The sequence below is a fragment of the Lonchura striata genome, chromosome 5 (assembly GCF_050655825.1).
Source record: "Lonchura striata isolate lonStrDom1 chromosome 5, ASM5065582v1, whole genome shotgun sequence".
In the NCBI taxonomy this organism is placed as follows: domain Eukaryota; kingdom Metazoa; phylum Chordata; class Aves; order Passeriformes; family Estrildidae; genus Lonchura; species Lonchura striata.
The window spans coordinates 32,017,616-32,033,883 of NC_140707.1; the positions used below are offsets into that span (position 1 = coordinate 32,017,616).

General features: G+C 37.0%; 1 protein-coding gene across 23 annotated transcripts in view; it reads right to left on the bottom strand.

Moving 5' to 3' along the window:
- Positions 1-206: 206 nt before the first annotated feature.
- Positions 207-16,268, bottom strand: part of LRRC4C (leucine rich repeat containing 4C) — a 487,862-nt gene continuing 471,800 nt past the window's right edge. For 18 of the 23 annotated variants that reach the window (XM_085580210.1, XM_031505043.3, XM_085580220.1 and 15 more), the window contains one exon: positions 207-3,546. In XM_085580210.1, the coding sequence (XP_085436336.1) occupies positions 1,588-3,504 (1,917 nt within the window). In that variant the 5' untranslated portion in view covers positions 3,505-3,546 and the 3' untranslated portion in view covers positions 207-1,587. Of the gene's footprint in view, positions 3,547-4,398; positions 4,500-13,736; positions 13,913-14,524; positions 15,094-16,268 lie in introns of those variants that run through there. The other 5 variants (XM_085580218.1, XM_085580221.1, XM_085580215.1 and 2 more) reach the window with 5 other exon arrangements.

The window sequence follows — 16,268 nt, forward strand, 5'->3', positions numbered from 1 at the left end:
GAATAATCTTAAAATGCTTCTGTTCATCTGCTAATGCATAAAATTTAATTTGGCAGAACTTCTGCTTGGAAAAACACAATGTCTTGAAGTGGGTTTTCTTATGGAAAACCTTCCTTTTAGCTTTCAGCAAGCACTGACAGTATACACCAGTCCTATACCAGTAAGCTAAATCCAGAGAATGTATATAAACAGAAAGGCAAAGGGTGTGTGTTTCCCACTGGTACATGAGTCTGAGTTTAATTTAATGGAAACTGGGTACTCTACAGGGAGTCTAATTGTCATGTAAATTGCAGTAACTTAAAATATCCTCTGATTTGTCTTTGTTCTTTCTCTTCTTTAAACCCAAATCCTCAGATTTCTTCCTTTGATTTACTCCATGAACAGCATGTTGATTTGATTTTGCACATAGGGATACAGCTCTTATTACAGGTATTATAATGGCTAATCTTCTTTCATATTTGTGCCTAGAAGTCCCAGAACAACTGAACTGGAAACCACTAGCTTTGATATAAAGATGAATTTTCTTATTGACAGTTATAAATAATAAAAAAACAGAAAGAAGTTTTTAGTTTTGTCTAATAAATTCAGAGACAATTGAAGTTCCTTGCAAAACTTTTCTGGCATTGTGAAAAGCATCTTGTGATATAATAGAGACAATTGCAAACACCATTAGAAGGAACAATCTCAGTCTTTCATTAGAAATCAAACACCCTTGTTTGCAAGTATGCTGTTTTCATAAACTAAAATGAAAACTGTGATATCCTTCAGCAATGATCCAAAACAGTTTAATTATTCTCTTTAAGGTGATTGTGTTTTGGACTATCAGAGCAGATTATCATAAGAATTTTAACAAACTTTTGATGTTTAAAGCCACACTAAGAATGAGCTATATCCAAGTACAGAAAAAAACCAATATTTTATTTATAATCTTAGTTTAGTGTTTGAACTACAAATTCTGGTTCTAGAATTGCTTAAAAGATCATGGGTTTTATAGGCTTTCACAAGTAAATTAATTTTTGGTTTGATTTTTTTTTACTTTTTTTTCCATTTTTTTCACAGAATGGTGCTTTCGGTAAATACAGAGCAAATCATTACATGGAGAAAAAAGAGGTTTGCTTGTTTTTCTCACTTGCAAAGTTACTGTTATTACTCCATTCTCTGTTGAATAATTTCAAAAAGGGCATGAGAAAACAAAACAAAAAAGAGAAAATGACAAAATAGACCGAATCTCACCACTAGAATTCACCATAAAAATTCCCAAAGTGTAACAGAATTCTTACAAAATTTCCTAGATCAGTTCTTTTAGGGAATCAAGATCTCCTATGAAAAATATGGCAAATGGGAATCAGGGTAGGTTGGGCAGGAAAACGGGAACGAGGAGGGTAAATAATTGCAGCAAAAACAGGTTCTGAGGAATACACATAATTTTGTCTGCTTTAGATCACAATAGAATTTTTAATAAATAAATTTCTTTTTCTTTGTAAAGACACTTTTGAAACAGTAGATTTAGCCCAGTCATTTGTGTCATTTGTTTTATAAACCATCTTTTGTTGTCCCCCCACCCCACCCCTTAATGTCATAAATGTCTTAGATTTGAGTCTCTTGAACATTGTCTTTCGAGTTCATTCGGATCAATAACGGTTCATGCACTGAACTGTGTATTGAATTTATTGTGTTAACTGTTGTTGTGTGGTTGAAAGGAGATTTATAAGAGTTATAGTGATTTAAGTGCTCATGCTCTATTGCTGGCATGGGCAAATGACTCTCTATGGGTGTGTCACCTGTAAGCTCATCATCCACATTAATGATCTCTACAGTCCGTGTTGGAGCATGATGGTTCTGCCGGTGATGCTGTTTCCTCATTTTGTAGAAAATTACCAGCATCACAGCAGCCATGAGAGTGATAGCCACAAAACAACCAATTATGATTTTGGTAGTCTTCATAACCTCATCTATTCCTGGGATCCCGTTGTTTGCGTCCGTCACAGGAATGGTGAACGTTTTTTCTGTTGATCTTGTGCTCTGTGGAGTGAGTGAGGTTGTCATGTTAATGGTTTCCCAGTTGGTAACTGGTGTGGGCCCAACTTGCTCTGTGGTCTGTGCCTCATCCTGAGAAGGTTCCACAGTCTCTACCGTGACGGTTGAAAAGTACGTGTAACCAGGGTTATCCAGGGCAGTCACATTCAGCGTGGCAGAAGCCGTGGTATTCCCAACAGAGTTACTCACCATGCATGTGTACAAACCTGTGTCTTGCACAGTTACCTTGGTAAAATTTAATGTGCCATCACTGAGCACAGCAATCCGAACTCTGTATGCCCCATGCGTCATGACAGATCCATTTGGAGTAATCCAAGATACCGAGGTCAGGGAGGTCGATGCCCGGCATTTCATCTCTGCAGCCATGCCTTCTGTGACGTTGAGGTCTGCTGGTGGCTCCACTATGACTGGAGCATAACACGTGAAGTAATTCAGGTCCAGCTCACCAATGTACCTTCCTTTTAAACTGGGGGGCGTGTGGCAACGGGCACAGCATGCAGTGTTGGAGGGTGCCTTGTCTTTAATCCACCAGCTGAGCCAAAGGATATCACAGTTGCAGTTCCAAGGATTGTGATGCAAGTGGATCCTTTCTAGGCGGAGTGGTGTGAACAGGTCATGAGGCAGTAGTGTTAGATTGTTGTGTGCCAGGTTGATCTCTACTAGTGACTGAAGGTTATCAAAAGCATTCCTTTCTATCACTTGAATCTGGGACTGTATCATCCACAATTTCTGAAGATGCATTAACCCTTGGAAAGAACCTGGCCGGATGGCAGTCAGGTGATTCCCAGAAAGATCTAACTCATCCAGTTTTACAAGTGGAGTAAGGTTAGGAATCTCTCGAAGATTGCACATGGCAAGGTTCAAATACCTCAAGTTGGACAGACCTTCAAAGGCACCTTCTGAGATGTATGAAAGCCTTTTCAATTCCCCCAAATCCAACCTCCGGAGAGAAGGGATTCTGTTAAAAGCATAAGAAGGGATGCTCTCAATGGGGTTGTTTCTCAACCACAGCTCCTTCAGTTTTGATAGGTATACAAAAGCCCCATTTGGGATAGTGGTCAGACGATTGTCAAAGAGTTCCAAAGTATTGAGATTGGCCAGACCATTGAAAGCCCCTATTTCAATTGTTCTGATGTGATTCCTGCTGAGCTGCAGGATTTCTAGGTGCCTCAGATGCTTGAAGCTATTAACTTTAATTATTTGAATCTGGTTCTCATGGAGATTGAGTAGCCGGGTGTTGGTGGAGATGCCGTCTGGCACGTCTCTAAGATTTTTCCGTACACAAATCACTTTACTGAACTGGTTGCTGCAGGAGCAGACAGAAGGGCAAGTTTGAGCCCTCACTAGACCAGCCACCACAAGAAGCTGAAGAGCCAACAGCACCACAAGCAGGGGGTCAAATAGGGCCCTGTTAAACCTAGGACCTATCATTATCTGCTGTGGATGTAAGGTCATCTTGTTCAACATTCATAATTTATTTGGTGTTGGTCCTTCTGGAGTTTGAATCGTCTGAAAGAAAGGAAGAAAGGAGAAGGAGAACATTAAATTAATCTCAAATAAATGTGTTCTCCTAACAAAGGCTTCTCAAGTCCTTTCAGTCAACTCTACCAATGTCTTGAAATTCAGTAGTGAGAACAGGTATAGAATTGCTAATATTTTTATTCTGTACAGATATGTATATCAGCTACAACTGGCAATGAGATAAGAAATAGCCATACTTTAGTTCTCATGCACATTCCAATGTACAATGTATGTAGGTGGATGGCAGATAAGAAGTTCAGTTACAATGAATACCTAAGAGAAATGTAACTCAGGGGAGAGTTGAAAGAAAGGACAAGCATCTCAAAAAGCAAAAGTTAGTAACACAAAAATCTAAGATAGGAATTATCAGAGTATTCAAGGTGTTAACTTTTTTTACACGTTACAAGACAAGGCGACAGATAATATGAAAAGCAAATGGACACTCCTGGCTGGTATGGTTAAAAATCTTTGTCTATACACACATGATTCTTGAATCAAAGTTTAATTAGAAGTAAATCTCTAAAACTGAGTGTTATGCAGATGACAGGGCAAGGTCTTGCCTATAAGAATTAAAAAAAAAAAAAAAAAAAAAAAGCATACTGAGCATCATCCAATTTAATGGATATGTCCTCTTCAATTCTTTTGTTTGGCACCAGCAGCAGAGAAACACTCATTAGCAAATGTATACCGAACACAGAAATGAGAATAGGCATTTATTTAAATGCTGAAAAATATCCCTGTAGCTGCAGGGTTGGCAGTTTCACTGACACCTTGAAAAAACTCCCAAAAAATTCTTACTGCAAATGGAAAAAAGACCTTCACACTACAAATGATCATTACCATTTTAAGAACTTCAGTACTGATTCATGTGTGGCAGTTTTTATAGTCCCCAGCCTTTGGTTCATTTTCAATCTGCTGCTCAGTTCAAGATTCCTCTGTTGCTGAGATTAATGAAATTTCTTATAAATCAGCCAAAAGTGAAGTCATAGAAATTACAGCAAGCTTAAAGCATATTTATAACCCAGAGCACCCAGATGGATAGTACATATATATTCAGTAAAACAAAATACCATAAGGCAACAGTTTTCCACTCCAGGCTCCAAATTAATTCATTTTTTGTAAAAAATAGAGACCTTTCTTAAAAAAAAAAAAAAAACAAAACCAAAACCAACCCCCAAAAAAAAAAATCAAAAAAAAACCCCACCAAACCAGGAAAATATATTCACTTTCATGTCACATCAAGTCATTTAATGAAACATTTTTTTTTTCTAATTATATATTCAGACAATGTGTTTTTGAGAACTCATTTCTGCATTTTTAAAAAGCCTGTTATAAGGGTTCAGAGGTAACGAGCGTTCTCATCTCGTTTTTAATAATTTACTGCAGAGAAAGCCAATATAATGGTTAAAAATCTGTGAAGGGAACTGGAAAGTCTGGGCTGTATCTGTATGTTTGATCTCTCTATATGTGCTATTTATAAAACATCATTCTTGTTATGAAAGATTCATGAAGCTAATGTGTTTTGCAACCTTGAGCAAGTCACTTAACTTCTCTCTCTGCAGCTTACACTTCTGTTCCATAGCTCTGGAGGACCCTGTGGCTGTAGTGTTAGATGTTACTGCTCCCATCTCTCCATCCCTCCCCTCTGCCAACACCTGCACTCCTGAACATGAGCTGCATGGGTTTAGGATAATGTACTAGACTGGATGAGGGGTCACTGCTCTACACACCTTCCTTTTCACTGCAGGCTCACAAGGTCGCTTATCTCTTCAGAGGTGCTGAGCAGGATGTATGGAGAAACACTCAAACCACTAAAATTCAAGTTCGCTTGGCAAAAGTCCAACTGCAGTAAAACTACATTCTAAAAGCAGGTGAAAAGGCCATAGTTCCCATCTTTCTTACACAGGTATGAAGAAAAACCCATCATTTTTTTCAGGTCCAAAGAATTGTATTAGAGCCTAATATAAATTTTAGAGTTCTTAGCTAAGACCTATGATCCATGAATTTTGCTGCTGAATAGTAATTAGCCATCATCTGTGATAGTTAATGCAATTGTATTCACATTTTTGTCACCCTTTTTTAATTTTAATTTTTTTTTTGTGCAGTAATTTGTTTTTCCTTTCTCATTTTCAAAATTCTTACAAAACTTATACCCTAAGGACTTGGACTGAATAATGAATTCCATTAACAAGTAATAAAACAGACACAGAAACACAACAAACTAATTATTTTACTATTGTACCGGTGCAATATTTTTGTCTTCACTGAAACTGGGGTAAGAACTCTGCCTGCTATGTCTGCCTTCAGAGCTGCCAGTTATCCCTGTGTACAAGGCTGGTGAGGCACAGGCAGCACATGGGGCTTGCAGAGGCACAGGAATCTTAGACCAATTCAGTACTAAAGGCCTGCTTTGTAGGATGTCATAGAGTTTCTCCATCTCTCTTATTGTGACTGTCTGGTCTCAATCCTGTACCCTGGATTCCCTGAAGGACCAGGAAAACTACAACATTTGTAGAACAAAAGAGTACAGAGAAATAAGAAAGGCCATGGGAGGACAAGCACCCTCAACATCAGGCTGTGTATGCACCAAGTCCCTTCAGCTGCTCTTTTCTAGCCTCCATGCTGCAAGTACTCCAAGGCGCTTTCCTCTGGTTCCAATTACTTGAACCTGAGGGTATCTCGCAACATTTCCTTTACCTAGTTCATCACCCAGAAAATCTTTCCTTTTCATTACTACACATGCACTCCATGGGGAAAAAAATCATATTACTTGAGTACATAATTACCACAAATAAGTTACAAGACTGATCAGTAAATGCTCTCAAACCCAAACCAAAATGCTTCCATGTCTCAGTTGCAAAAAGATTTTTTAAAAAAATGCTTTTATCTTCTTAAGATGAATTCCCTATATCCTTCCTATTTTTGGTTATTGACTGAAACAATGAATCATTCACATAGAACAGCTTTTTCCTTGAACTGAAGGCCAAAATTGCCTGTGGCTTTCACATTTACTGTTCTCCCTAGTCCTGTGCTAGGGATGTCTCAATCAAACACATGCCTCAGAATAACCATCTATCAAAGACCTCCAGGGAAATCTGATACTGTCAGGTTTCTGTAAAATTCAAATCTGTGCACACTTCAAATACAAGTTTGGTTACTGACTAATTGATAGCTTCTCTAAGTCTATAACTTTGAAGACAGTATCACCATTTTGTGATATGTGAATACAAAGTTCTAGATATGTTTTCACATGTATTTGTATGTTTGATCTTTCTGTGTTTAAGCCGTATCTTGCTTAATATATAAGTACAGAATATCTATATTGCCATCCCTCTGCACCATTTTCCAGGAGACAGTGAGAGCAAATCTTAGCTTTTGCAGCCACCATTTGATTTAACTTTGGACTTATTTATATTACTTGACTTTTTCCCCTGTTCTTTGGTAATACAGGAAGCAAAATGCAGTTTTCAGGAGAAGACATACTAAATGGACTTGGTGCTGCTAAAGTACAGGGGAGATGATGACCCAAAAAAGTGACTATGACCAGCAGAAAATATACTGGGCATTACATCCTCACCTCTATCTACTGAGGTCTTCATGAGGCTGACATACAGCAGTAAGATTATTGGTGGCTGGAAGAATGAGTAAAAAGATCCTTTCTTTTATACTGGTTGTTTTCCAGAGCTCAGAGCTTAAATATTCAGGAAGTCTTGGTGCACGTATTTCATATCAGGGCAATTTTAAATCATAAATATCTTGGAAATACCCTGAAAAAAAAATAGCCAGCACAAAATCACAGTAGAAAATTAATTTAAAGCCTTGAAGGGTGTTATGGAAATATTTTAATGGGCTTTACATAAAGATCCATCTGGAGCTCTGTACTAGAGTAATTTGCAATTCAATTCCTATTTATGCTAGAGACACCTGAAGGTTTAGCTTTACAAGCCCACACATGGACCATCAACCAGCTTCTTTAGTCTTTGTTGACACCTCTTTGTCTTCTAAGTAATTTTTTTTTCATTTTTCTAGTACCAAAATAGCAACTCTACAGTCAATTCAATATCACTAGTGCCCTCTGCTGTATAGACTAAATATTTAGTTTAAAATGTTAAGAATTTCCTTACTGCACAGTCAGTTCCCCAGACACATACAATTACCAAATGTGTTTCCAAACATGGCCTTAAGACTGTCTGTGGCACTGCTCTAATTACCACAGCATATATAATCTGTTTTTTTAGCACAGTAATGTATATTCTCTTTATGGCCATGGAGACATTCCCAGACATATATGGAGAGCTGTTCATTTGGTTTTCCATTTGTGCAGAAATAATACAAATATTTTTGGAAATTTATTTTTGATATGCATATTCTCCTCTCTATAGCTTATCTGACTCTCTGTTACTCTTGATGTCCTACACATTCTCCTCTGAGCTAAAAGCAGTGCCCTCTTAAGATCCAGTGCAGAAGATGAAGCACAGAATGACAGAGCTAATCTACCTCTGCAGCTATGCACAGTACAACTTTCCTTAGGGACAGCCTGAAAGATGCCATAGTTACCCAATTGAATGTAACTTTGCCAAATGTGTATGCAGAGGTGCCTTCTACCTCCTTTTTTTTCTTTCCTTTTTTGTAATTAGGTCTTGGATCTGATCTGCTTTGTTCTCCCTTTGCTATACTATCAGGAGAAAGTGACTGTGCTCCCTGTGATTGCTGAAGGATTTTCCTGTAATGGGGGTCTTTGATAACAAAAGAGAACTTCCACGCCATTTCCAAAGATCTGCCTAATGAGGTATGGCAGGTGGCAAAGATATTTCCCCAAGCTCCAGTGACCCTTAGCTGGATCACTGGCAGTTTAGTTGCTGTTGGCAACTCATGCTTTGCTTTCTGTCTTGTCTGTGTGTCTATGAATAACTGTCTCAGCAGCAGAGCTGTGCAGTGCAAAGGCCATGGCTTTATCCCAAGATATGGTTTAAGATACAGTATGATCTAGCACACTTTGGTTCATGCTGTACCACTGCCATGAAAAAAACTGAGATGTGATGTTATATGTGCTGCATTAAAAATATAGACAGAATTTATCAAGTATCAGGTGTTTAAACTATCACAGTAAAATTACATCATCACAAATACATTACAGTTAAGTCTCAGATGAAGAATTGTTAAATCACAAAAACTCTCCCTCAGCCTTTTTCAGAAAATTTCAGGATGAGAAGCATTCAAATCAATTTTTTCTAATTTTTCCAAGTTGACAAATATGTGGATGCATTCAGAAAATGCATTTTTGCTTCACTCTATATAGCACAGTTATGTATGCTGTACCTCACACCCTTTTAAAGAGGTTTTCTGAGAGAAAAACCCTTTGCAATGATATCTGCATTTTTTCAGAGAACAAGCCACTCTATGGTTGCAAATTAAACAGCGGATTTCCAAACATGTGAAGAGGAGCTAGGTGCGTCAAGCAGCTAATTATGCTGGGAAGTCTCTTCTGGTAGCATCAGCACCAGAGAATTGAAAATAATTTCTGTATGGAACAGAGCTTGGAGTACAGCAGTAAAAATATGTCCAAATCCCAGGATGACCTTATGCAGAAGTAACTCTTTTGACTCTCTTTTCAGGAACTCGGAATGCTCCAAGGGCCTGAGACTGATCCCCTTTGGGCAGCAATGGCAGCAGAAGCAGCCAAGGGAATTTCAGGGTAGAGACACATACACAATACGCTTTAGCTCCACAAAGCACTGAAATACACAAGGGTTAGCCTTCGTCCCAGAATAGAGACTGAACTGTGGGCAGGGAGTTCCACCGGGGTCAGAAATGCTCTACCAACATCTGCTCTGCAAATGCTCCAGCAGCCTCACATGTGTGGCCCCATATGGCTGTGCAGGGTTGGGACGATGGAACCACATTGCCAGGGATTCACTCACCGTAATCTCCTGCCCACCTCACCTCCCCCCTTTTCTCTCTGGAAATACCTTTCCACCTGGCTGAACCCTCAAGGACTTGAGCTCTCAGTTCAAGAGCAGTGCAAGCAGTTTGCATGCTGTTCCCTGCCCCTGCACAGTACAATGACACCATTCCCGTTTTCCATGGGGTGCCTTTGTCACTAACAAAGGAACACATGCTATACTCTTAAGAGACAAATACAACGCATCATCATGCAAAATCAGTGAAATTATTTATAGTAGATCTCATATCTTCCCTTTCCTAATCTTATTTTTTATTTCTTCATGGATTGACTCCTGTCAGAGGTGCTTGGCTTTTTTAGAACAGATTGGTTTGCAATGAAACTCCATGTCTATGACTATAGAACTGGGTAACTTTATCTACATTGTTAAAAATCAGTTTTCCCTTTTCATTGCTATAGGACTTTAAAAGCCTCAACAACATTTAAGGGAGCCATTGCAATAATGTATAAAATCCTGCGAGGTTTCAAAACCCAGCAGTTTTTATCTATTTGTATTTTATTTTATTTTTAGTTAAATACAGTGGAGGCCAAAGCAGGCTAGATAGACAGCCCTGCAACACAAACTGATTACTCATGAGAAAAGACAAATCAAAACACTCACAATGCAAATGATTCTCATCTTTGCATATTTCACTGCTTTGCTCTGGGACATAATTCTGTGGCCCCTTGAAGCATTTAAGTGTAGGAGGCAGAGTGGATATTGCTGTACCATAGATACTTCCCAGTTCTCTCCTGCAAGTCTTTTAAGACTCAACTGAATCGCTAAGACACTGATCTGAAAGACCTAAATCTGATTGGACACATTCAATCCTCCTGAATCACCACTGATTTCAGGGGAGTTCAATCAAGGGTGAGTTTGACCCAGTCTGCCTTTTTCTTCTTGTCTTTAATTTTGTTATACAGAAAACAGCTTTATTTCACCCACCTCATTTCCCAGCATGATTCCATGTTTCCTCTCTCATTTCTTCCTAAGGTTTAAAACTTTCTCTTTAACATCAGGTAAAGAAATGAAGATGAAATTAACCTTTTAAAAATGAGAATTTGGGTGCACATTGGTCCAAGCAAAAGTAGTTGCATTTTAGCTAGAAATTAAGATATTTCACAGTGTTTGAATCTCAATAAGTCTGGTATTTCTCTTTATTTATAAATATAATTTTACTCTTAAGCATCATTTACAGTTTATATCCTAAGTAAAACTAATTTCACAGGAAAATCATAGAAAATATCAAATGATATGCAATTAATATTTCTTTAGAGGACTATATCTTAAGAGGAATTATATTACTTCTTTGTTGTCCTCTCCCTGGATGTCACTCCAAGGAGTCACTCCAAGGGTGATGAGGACAAAACAATCCTAACTTCTCCATTCAGACTGTTCAAAGTGGTATGAATAGGAGCAATCTATGAACTATTCACAATGAGCCAAAATTCTTTCATAAAAGCCACCACAATACAGCTTGGTTCTAGTGCACTCAAAAACATTCTAGAATTTTAATTGGAATTAACTTTTAAGTGGGTTAATTCTATTGCATTAAATCTTAGTGTGGACATTCTTATTTAGAATTTAATTTAAGCTAAATTGAATCAAGGCCACTGTAACTTCAATTAAGAGTGTCCATAAAAGGATGTAATGTAGTTTAGCTAGTCCCTTTTCAAAGTTAATTTGGATTCATTTTCTTGAGACCCCATATAGACATTAGGAACTTTTGTTCTGTATTGACTTGGGCTTGATTCAAACCAATTACATAAAGGTAAAAAGGTTTTCTACCTCATCACTGATCCCCCTGGGTTACTGAAGTTCCATTTTGCTTCACTAATTCAGTTGATTAAATACATTTTCTCTGTCATTTAGTTGTTTGTTTCATCTCATATCTCCTTCTAAGCAGATATTTATGTAGGGAAAAACAGGCAACTGAAAAGTAGAAATTTTACAATAGCCTGATAATAAAATTCTCTTAATTACAGAAGTCTGTCACAGCACCTTATGTGCCAACCATGATATAAGAGGAAGTCATACAAGCACCTTCAAGATTTCCCTCTCTTATGACAGAAATATCTCATTGACAAATAATTAAACCACACTATTTCTATAATTATGCTTTCTTAATTCTTTTTTTCATTCATTATCAAACTAAAATCACTCATTATCAAACTAAAATCATGCCTTCCATGTTAGGAAGGCATCTGAAAGCCACAAAAAAATTGGCACAAAAACAACCCTTAATAAAAACTATATGCTGTTCTAAAGCACTGGTCCAAACAGCGCAGGTTTTAGTCCTGTCATACTGGGGTCATTTTTTAAATACTATAGTATTTTTTGGTTTGAGGAGTGATCAAACATCTATTTAGACACAGTACAGTGCACTTTATTACAAACAAACTAGTTTTGGTCCAGTAGAATATTATCAATTTTTATACATGGAAACATTAAAGTGTAAACTAACATCCTTTCTGAAAATGTACTAGAACATTTCAAACTGGTAGGTAAAAATCTATTAGTTTATGAAATATTAACGTTTGTGTCTTTTCAAAAATGGAAAGGCAAAAATGTGCAAGGCTCATGGAACCCAAGGTATTAGCCCTGATTACTTTCAGAATTTTCTCGCTTCTCACAAATGATAAAAAGAGATGTGGGAAATGTCAGGTCAGAACAACCTAAGAATGCACATACAAATGTAGCCAGTATAATGAAGAGAAACAAACAAACAAACAAAAACAATTAGGTATATACCTGCACTTAAGAAAGTTTCATCCTAACGTTAGAAAATTGGAATCTATTTTTTAAAGTCCAAAACATAATTTCCTAAATTACAATATTTGCACTTGTCTACTGAATCTGATAATGCTGCATAATCTTGTCACTCATACACATCATACTCTGAGCCTTGCTGAGCTCTGGATCTTAGCATATAACATAGATAAGAAGACAAAAATATTTTAGTTTGATGAACATGCAATGCAGTAGCAGTCTTGTATACTTCTCTACAGTTTGGCAACAGAGATACCCTGGTAAAAGCCAAAGTAATTTTAAAATATTTTAAGATTACTTTGATATTAGCAAATCAGAGAATTGTCCATTTCAGTGGCATGAAAAGATTGAATTTGTACAATAATAACTGCAGTTTTTCCAAATGCACTTTGTATTATGTAAAACAGAGGAGACTGAGGGATGAAAGGAATTTATATGAAAACAGCCATGGAAATCCTGCATTACTGTTTTTTTGGCAGTATAATTTAAAATAGGTATCTGCCTAAATACATCTATGCCATGACGATGTGTCAAGAACAGTGTTTTCCTGTTTTCCTTTTTTAAGTGCTAAATTATTGGATGCTGAGTTGGAGAAGTGCTTGGTAGGTATTTCATAAGCTTGATAACCATAGGCTGTATTGTTAATATGTATTATTTCAAAATACCTTCTGGGAAAAACATACCCAGCTAACAACACACTTAAAGCACTAGAGTCCATTTTGGATCATTGCATTTGTAGTGGCTGAGTCCAAATTACTCCCTCATTCGGTTAATAAACAAAGCAACAAAGAGAAAAAGAGACATAAGTTAAAAAGTTAAGGCTGCAAATAGCCTTGAGTCTGGCAAATGATGGCTAAACTTCCTGCCCTTGTAACTATGGAAACCCCTTAAGGTAAGAGTGGAACACAGGCACTTTGTGGTCTGCAATTTACAAGCTGTTTATTTAATTATGAAGGAATAAGAAACTGTAAGGGGCAATGCAATTATCCTACTGTGATAGTGTTGTGAATGAAAAAATAGGTACAAAGGAATGTAAGAAGTTAATTCTTGGAAAATTACTTGTTTTAGGACTTCTATGAAACTGCAGTACATTGTTTTTTACTGAAATCTGTGATTTTTTTTTTTTTCCCAAATTAGTAATACAACATTTTGCCATAATATCCCTCAGTAGATTCATAGTAATTATGTCCATTCTATGCTTCATGAACAAAACCAATGTCAGGGTGTATTTCAATTAAACCCTAGGTGTTACCAAAGTGCAGTACAGCCAGAATAGCAAGCACATTATTACCAGCTCTGTCACTGCTGGGCAATGAACAGGTCACAGGTTCTCTTGTGCACAGCATTTGTACACCTTTAAATATCACAAGTGGGAGAATGTTTCAATTCAATTTAGGAGGCAGCTAGTAAAATAAAATTAAGAGTGAAACTATGTGGTGTCTCAGGAGGACTATAACAGCTACTTACAAGTATTTTCGTGGATCTGAACAACAAACTTTGACCTGAGAGTTCAGTTATTGGGAATTGCATGACTGTAGTTACCCCAGGGCCCTTTGCACACAATGGGAGCTTTTGGCGTCAATCCATCACTCACTGGATTGCCATAATTAGCTGTCAGACATAAACACACCTACACAAGGCCTCTGAAAAAAAAGACAGGCATTATTATTTCTGTTTACAGCTGAAGAAACTAAGGCAATAATGGATTAAATTAGTGACCAAAATTTAGGATATGTATATAAGACATTTTGCAAACATGAGCTTCACACTCCACACTGGCCAGATGCAATATATGTATTACCAAGTATCTGCTGCAAGTTGTTGACACTATAGATGGCAAATCTGAATAAATACTTTGGGAGTTTGAAACTCCAATTTATAATGCTACTCGTACTTGAAACTCATTGAATGTCTCTTCTACCCAGACAACAAAACACAGACATCAGTCTGGATCACTTGAGACGCAGTCCAATCCTTCCAACAATGATAATGATAAAATTACTACAATGATAAAATCTGAAATAAAATTCCTTCCATAGGATTGTATATAACTGGGAAAACATGACATTCATTATAATTTGGAGCCATCCAACTAAGGAAATGTAAAGCCCTTGGAAAAGAATAACAGTTCAACTTCAGAGAACCAGCCTCAGTAACTGAAGAAGGAAAGGGAAGACCAACTGGATTTCACTCCATTCAGCACCACTCTCCATGCCCAGCTACCCAGCCAGGTTTTTACCCAATGAAGTGTTTACCTGTCCACACCATGGGAAGCTAGGAATACGCTGTGGAAGACAGTGCCAAACGCTTTACTAAATTTCAGGAGGACAACTTCCACAGCTCTTCTTGCACCCACTAGATTGGTCACCTTGTCACAGAAGGAGATCAGGTTAGTAAAGCAAGACCTGCTTTTCCTAAACCCATCCTGGCTGATCCCCTGGTTGTCCTATTCGTGCTGTGCGATGGCATTCAAGGTAATCTGACCCTTGACCTTCCCTGGCATGAGGCCATAGTGAGATAAACTCTACAAATCTCATTTTTATTAGCTATATTCTCATGTCAACTCTTTTCTAACAAACACGTTTCTGCCCTCGTAAAGAACTTGTGTTATTTCATGTATTACAGTCCTGTTGAAAGATGATGTTTCAAAAACAGTTTCACTCTGAAGTGACTAATTACTAAAATTTTAATTTCTAGATTCCAATAATTAGTTCATTAACTCCCAAATATCTTTGTATAAAGCATTATTATCACAGGGTCTCACATTTGGATTTTACCTTAACAGGGAATAAACATCCTTTAGGTAGCTTAGCTCAGTCAGGAACTGGAAGTAAAAATAATGAGACAGAATAAGTTCCAGTTTTATAACTGTATCAACCACTTTAACATGGCAAAATAAAAAAATTATATATTTTTATTTTGACCAGTTTTCATTTTATTCAAATGTTAAATTAATTCTGGAGTAACTTAATATTGGAGAATTGTGTTTTTATATGTGCTGAAATATGACACTAGCAAAAGCCTGTCTTATCAATTCCAATGTGTTTTCTTGATGTATCCAAGACATAGTGCATATCTCTTCACAATGTCATCTGATTCAAGAATTGATAACTTACATCTGCCTAGCAAGTTATCATTAAGAAAGAGAGCTTTGAATGAAGCTTGGTGAAAATCCAAGGCTTTAAAGGAATTTGTGAGAAAATGTGGCAAATTATATGAGTTATTCCTTTTTTTTTGTCCAGACAACCTATAAATGCAAGAATCATAAATTATAAAGATAGAATAGATGTTATCTCTCTGGAACTTCATACTACAGGAAGACTTATAGAGAAAAATAATAGATTACTTTTCATTCACATAGACATGGTTTTAAAATTGATGAGTACACCTTTATTTAATGTAATATCTTCTCTATACAGGCTCCTTATAGCCTGCTTGTCAAAATCACTGGCCAAATTCAAATTATTACACCAATGTGAAAGTCATATCAGATCCAGGAAAGCTAGCTTGTAATACTAAAGCAGATAATAATTTTCACTATGGTGCTGCACATCTGCTTCAAGATACCAACAGGCTCTAGTGCCCAGTATCAGCAGTGCTGCCTGCTTGTTCAGCTGCTCAAACTCTTAAATGCTGATACAGTATTCTATGTGCATGAGCTCACCACACACTTGCAGTTTTAACTAGTTCAATGAGAGACAATCATAGGTAAAAATTTACTTCTACAGAAACCAAAGTGAGTTTTGCATTTGGTTTCAGTGGAGTCAGGACTCCATGCTGCATATCAATAATTGGTTATATAGTGTTAATTGCAGATTATTGCTGATGTAAGCACTAGGACTTTGATAACATTCTTTTAGGATAGTTTTCAGGGATATGAAAATGTAATTTTCATTTAATTAAAACTGTCAGAGAACATAAAAAGAAAAAAATAGTAACTGAGACAGCTAAAAAAGAATTCCTGTATATAAAAGTTGGCTATTAAAAAAAACAGTAATA